The 6,555-nt window shown below is 36.0% G+C and overlaps 1 protein-coding gene across 2 annotated transcripts in view; it reads left to right on the top strand.

Annotated features, from left to right (window-relative positions):
• The first annotated feature begins 1,772 nt into the window (after positions 1 to 1,772).
• The window catches only part of Vps16B (Vacuolar protein sorting 16B), a 5,774-nt gene continuing 991 nt past the window's right edge, over positions 1,773 to 6,555 (top strand). Inside the window, exon 1 of one of the 2 annotated variants that reach the window (XM_017625639.1) lies at positions 1,773 to 2,541. In XM_017625639.1, coding sequence (XP_017481128.1) covers positions 1,775 to 2,541 — 767 coding nt within the window. In that variant the 5' untranslated portion in view covers positions 1,773 to 1,774. Of the gene's footprint in view, positions 3,509 to 6,555 lie in introns of those variants that run through there. The other variant, XM_017625638.1, reaches the window with a different exon arrangement.

The following is a 6,555-nucleotide window of genomic DNA, read 5'->3' as shown; positions in this document are numbered from 1 at the left end:
CATTAATGCATACATATGTACATACAAATAATTTGGTTGAGTTAATAAATTTCTTACCTACACTTGTAGGTACATAACTGAGCTTAAGCAATTTTATGTAAAAAAAAACGCAAAATTTTGTATAAAGTGAGCTAAAATCAAATAAACTTACTCAAAAAAAACTTCTTTTGATTACAATTAAAATTTTAAGGTAATCAAAAATGAGCATTGGGTAGGTTCAGAAGGCGCAGAAGTTGAGCGCAACGCGTTCAGAAGGTGCAATCGAAACAGTTACTGAGCTGTTGCGCCTTCTGAACGTGCCCATTATGAACAATTGCCCCTTAGTAGCATACTTTTCAGGAGTACAGTACAAGTTTTCACTGTGTACATATGTATATGTGTATTTATATTTGTACGAGCTTTACCGGAACCGTTATATTAAAAAAAGGGTAAACGAAAAAGATGTGGTTTGTAGTTACTAGGGAAAAACATGTGTGACACGTTGTGTCACGCTTTTTCACGCTTGAGCGTGAGTGGTTTGGAGAGAAAAATCAAGTAACTTCCGTGATCCTGCGTGACTGAAACATGGATGGCGTGAGCGTGCGCGAGTTAGATTTTCCGTCAATCACGTAATTTTCACATTTGAGCCCTAACCGTTCCTAGAGCAGCTAAATGCATTTCTGCCTCCAAATTAAAAAGTAAAAAAAAAATTCGCTTACATCTTTTTGGTGCCTCTAGGGTAGGGGGGACTTACCCCATTTTCAGTTTTTGTCATCAATGTTGAACGAAAAGTATAATTTTTTATTTGAAAATATTAGTAGACTTCGTATTCGTATGCTGCGGCGCTTTTTATTTTACTTCGTTAAGTAATGAAAATTTTTAATTAAAAATCACGCGATTTTTTATTAAAAATCTTCCCCTGCCGCGGCGCGTTTTATTATAACATCGATACTTCGATAAATCGCGCTATAAATAATTACAATTTTTAATAAAATATCGCGCAACATTATGTGCATGTTTTCATTGTTTCCGTTTAGTGTTTTTTTTTTCATTTTTTGGTCGATACTTCGATAAATAATGAGCAATTTTAAGTAAAAACCTCACGATTTTTTTATTAAATATTTTCGTCTGCGGCGCTTTTTATTTTTAAATCGATACTTCGATAAAAAATTAAGAGTCTTATTTAAAAATCGCCCAATTTTTTATAAAAAATTTTTATTATAACAAGTGATATTGAATTCGGTATTTTTTGCAATTTTAAATGCAAATTACTTAAAAACTATAAGCCTCCGGAGGGTGGGGTCTTCAGGTTTAGAATCTGAAAAAGCTCCTCTATACTCGCCAATATCTTTTTTCCAAAGCCTGGATTCGTTTTGGAAAATTTTCACCATGATTTTTTTTTTAAGTTTGCCAACATTTTAAAATCATATAAAATTGAGAGTAAAGAAAGGAATTGTTCAAAGTTGTTTGTTGAGATTGAAAATGAGAATGTGTGTGTGAGTTTGTGTTTAAAATTAAATTGCTTGCAAACGTCAAGAATTTGAAAAATTTGTCTCAGCGGTTCTACCTTCGTATTTTTTATCATTTTTTATACTAATGAGGTTGGATGCCGTAAGCCCCACTATTCACTTCTGGAACACCCCGTATATTTTTTCAACTCTAATGCAACCCTGATGATATCTCTTTATCCTTTTACTCATATATTCGTAAACAATCAACTGAATGTCAGAATACAGCTGATCAAGGCGCATCAATTAAAAAAATTATCTCCTATTCCTTTCGATTTGACATACTGATGTACCAAAAAGCAATAACAAAATACACGAGACTTTTACTTATATGCAGTTGCCACCGCCTTGTATGGATGCGCCTTGCAGCTGATCTTAAAAAGGATTTTTCTTATTTAAAAACAAAACTGACAACTCTTGCAAAAATGGACCAATTTGATAGCGAATGTTACTGGAATCGTTCGGCTAGCAGAGGATTCAGCTTTGATGACGATGAAAGTTCATTATGTGCATCTGCTTCTGGCAGTAATATGAATGTAAGCAACATACTCAACGATTACGACACTATCTCCGAGGCAAGCTTTGATAACAGTGTCACGGGTAGTGCTCTCAACCTGTCCATAAAGTCTGTGATATCAGAGGATACACTAAAGAAATTGCTGCAGGAGCAAACCCTTGATGACCGCATTGTATCGAAAGGCGTTGCGCCAGAAGAGGAGTTACGTTTGCTACGTAGACAAATTCAAACTACGTTTTACAATCCGTCAGCCGAAGCAACGGCACACAAACTATTGCTTGGCAAGAATGCACCGTTGGAAGTGTTCAAATCGCTGCACGAAAAAGAACAACTTCTCGACGCAGTGCTGAAGTGTGGAGGTGGCGATGCGGTCATTGGCGTGCTATTATTCCTCAAAAAAACGTTAAATCGTTTAAACTTTCTCAAAATTCTCGAGCAAAGACCGCAGGCTTTACAATACTATGTAAGCTACTTGCAGCAGCGTCAAAGTTCTGAAGCTGCAGAAGTTTTACAACACTTTGGCAAACACCAAGATGCGGCGCTCCTACAATTCAAAGCGGCAATGTCTTGCAAAGATCTGGTGCACCGAAAAAGGAAGTTGCAACAGCTACTCGACCAGTACAGTGGTGATAAGAATGTGGTCAGTGTATATTTACAACAATTTCAAGCAGCATTGAAATTGTTGGAGTTTGTAGAGAAAGAACGCAATGTGCTTGATAATCTAGTAGATATGCACTCCACGCCTATTGAAGTACTTTACCAATGTTGCCGCAAGCACAACAACTGGAAAGAACAGGATATGACTCGTACCGTATCACCGTTTCGGCTAAGTGCGGATCTACAAATTTCACCGGCTCAATTGGAATGGACTGCCTTGAATGAGCGTGCCAATGCACAAGCCTACGCTGATCTGGAAAGTGTATTCGAACGTATTCCCGCTTGGAATCCTATGAAGACAAAACAATTTCATATAAGTTTTTCATTGGAACTGGCGATTTTACGACTTTACTCACTGCAAGCACCCACAAGCGTATTGTATATGTTTTTAACAAAAATGAGCAACGCAACAGAGAAATTAGAGCTTGCCCAGCGCGTTAAGTGTGTGCGTGCGGTAATTGATGCCCTGACGGGCATGAAGGATGTAAATCAGTTAACCCAACTTAAGGACACATTACCGCAGCGATCAGAAGAGCAAATTTACTGTGAAAAGGCGCTAAAAAGTTTACAAACAAAGCGTTGGACTACGGAAAACATAAAGTTGAAGTTGTAAATAAGCTGGGTAATGGGTCTTGGGGAAAGCAGCAATATTTTGGATGTGTAGGACGCATTATCGAATATTTTTTGAAAAACTTTGTTATATGTATACAAATAATTTGTTTTTAAGTAAGCAACTTCGCGTAGTATTTACGGTAACTTCATTTGTTACTCATGTTTATATGTTAATACATATATGCAGGAATAAGCATCTGGCAAAATAATAAAATTATAGTTTAAAAAACTAAAACCTCCCTATTATAATTGTCATTCGTACTGTCATCAGGTATGTAACTTAAGAATAAAAATCGCTGCATCTTTTAGGCGCATCAATATTACATAGTTACATCCCGAGATAATAAAAGGAAGGCAAAAAAACCTCTAATCTTTTTTTTTGTGATGTTGGGAATTTCGTTCGAATATTTTAGTTCATCAGCATAAGTAGAACTAAAAATGTATCAATTATTATGCTTTTTTAATATTTATTTTGGAAAAAATTGTTTTGTGTCATTCATAATCTATTACATTAATTAATATATTTATAATGTTCACTGGTATGTATACTTGTATAATTGCATGTATGGATATATCTTTGCTAAGATAATGTAGTGTTTTTGCAATCGCAGGCGTTTATTTTTACTATAAGAGTAAGATAACTGAACAAATTTTAAGATCACAAGCTAACAAACGTACAAAATAAGCACATTTATGTGATTACGTGTGTGCATGTAATTACTGATTTCCTATGTATTATTGTTTAAATTTAATTTTTTTATATATTCAGCTATTTATCAAAATTATTGAATTAGTAAAAGTTTAAAGCAGTTCCAGTTTGCAAAAATATTAGCAACAAAATTTTATTTAGCTTATTTATTTATGAAAAGCTCACAAAAGCAATAATTATTTTTTATACTAAATTTTAGATGATTACTTTATCCTTATAACGTTTTTCGGTTGTCACATAAATATAATTTAAACTGTGCTAAGTGTACAAAGTGTAAAGGACAATTCGCTAATAAAAGCGAATTTAAAAACTATGATAACTTACAATTTTAAGAGGCCTTTATCGAGTATTTATCTTCGTTTTATTTGTGGTAATTTTATATGTATGTATTGAACTATGTGTTTCAAAAACTAATTGGTCATTTATCTACTCAATCTTTGGATTCTTTTGTGGTCAAAATAATTTAAAGAAAATATATGTAAACTTTTAAAAATCGTAATATGTAGGTGGTTGTCGTTTTCGTTGACTGACTGCTATCGACTTGGTATTGGCGGCTAAGCAAATTAAAGTTAATATTTTCATTTTAAGTGAATGAAGATTGAAAAAATAAAAATGACAACTTTAGAAATTAAACTCTCGTACTGAAGTAATCCCGGGCTAAATCAAAATTTTCATTTATGAAAATTGATCGCGATACCAGTTTGGCTCCCACGATAGTCGGGTCTACGGAATCGGACTGACCCAGGTATATATTCGGATTCGCGTTGATCTCTCAATGGATCTTCATTTCTAAATCGACTTGAGGGGCTGAACCACGACCTTGGGCATTGCGTTCCCTCGACAGTCGGGCCAATAGTACTGGAACGATCTAGATCTTTATCTTTATCTAGATTAAAACAAAAAAACAGCTGGTATGCAGTGGGCTATTAAAATGACTCGTAGTGGAGTGCCACTATCTGAAAATGGCATGTGCAACCAAAATTCCCTAGGTTAAATTTGTCGTAATTCCGGCTCTGGACCTACATTAAATCTGTTATTGTACAAACAGAAGGATAGTTGCACTGAATCCTTGCATCCAAGCGCTATCCCATTTCTTTTCTGTAACTGTACCATAAAATGCCTTTTTGTTAGTAACTCGCCGGAACGTTATATGCCTTTTCCCGTACTCCAGTATTTAGTTAGAAACAATCAGTTTTTTCCGTAGGCAGATTTACAATATTTTCAGTAGCATTTTCCGGAGGAGTATGGAAGAGACATTTCAAAAGATTTTTTTCCCCCACCATAAGTGAACACGAGAGTTCGTTAATCATTTTGATATATAAGGCCGATGAAAAGTGACGAAAGAACATATCTATGGACTGTGTACGTTTTTCGCGTTAACTTTAGGCGAAGTCAGTATTAAACCAAGGGAAAGAGAAAAAAATACAACTCAAACACATAAGTAACGCATATAATGTATGAGGTATAAATGAATATAAATATGTATGTATGTATGTATATGTATATTACATTTTCTCGTTATAACACAAATATATATAAATTAGGTGTAAATTTAAATACAATATAAAACGCCGAAAGAACTAAAAAACAACTCATATCACGAATTAATAAATTAAAAACAAGTTAATCTAATGGTGCTTAGCACCAGCAACTAATTGTTGCAGTGCTGCATCAGCCTCTGGCAAACGATCGTTTTGAACTTAACGCTTAGGCTATCGAATATCACATCCGTATCCTCCAATTTATGTTGCGACTGCTCATTATCGTTTTGATTTTGATTTAGGTGCGCTTCCTCGTCCGCAAAATAGCTCTTGAATTTCTCATTTAAATTTCTCTCCAGCATGGTATTGTTGTTGTTAAAGAACAGCACATACGATAATTCGAGCAAGTAGTACTCAAGATCACCCATAAAGAAACGTTCGCATTCAAGCATATCGAATTTTTGCGCCATAAAGTGTCTCATCAAATAGTAAATTAAGTACTTCACATCTTGTCGTCGCAGCGGCACGAGTCCCGTGTCCTTGGAGAAGTATGCGAAAACTTTCAATGCTTTATTTGCGCTGTTGCAATTTTGCAGGCACAATACAAACGCATCCGCAAATTTGAAATTGAGCATAAGTGTACGTACGCGATACTCCAGGCGATCTTTCGAGAAATCACTAATTTTGTCGGGATTGTACAACCCGTGGAACACGTACAAGCAATAGTGTATATACTGACGCAGCTGCTGTAAACTCTCGTCCTCCTCCAAAGTGTCTTCTTCACCTTCGACGGGCGCATTCGAAGTGAGCGTACTTTGCGAACCACCGGCTTGTGGTGTACGTTCGTCGTTTGCCTTTGTTTCCGCTACCAGTGGACATTGTTCCACACTCTGTTGGCCGGCCACAGCACAGCTTGTGTCCGAGTTATCCGTAACGGGTAGGCGCGCATAACTCTGTTCATCTGGGGTTATATCATCCACAGCGATACTATGCTGGCCATCTTCTGCCGTTACTGCTGACGCAGGCACCACACCAGCCGCACCTGACGAAGGCAGCAACGAAAAGTTCAATGAACACCCATCGTTCGGTTCA

Source organism: Rhagoletis zephyria, unplaced genomic scaffold (assembly GCF_001687245.7).
Source record: "Rhagoletis zephyria isolate East Lansing unplaced genomic scaffold, Rhagoletis_zephyria_1.1 Rzeph_scaffold_04148, whole genome shotgun sequence".
NCBI classification, from domain to species: Eukaryota; Metazoa; Arthropoda; class Insecta; order Diptera; family Tephritidae; genus Rhagoletis; species Rhagoletis zephyria.
This window is presented reverse-complemented; position numbering and strand designations above follow the sequence as displayed.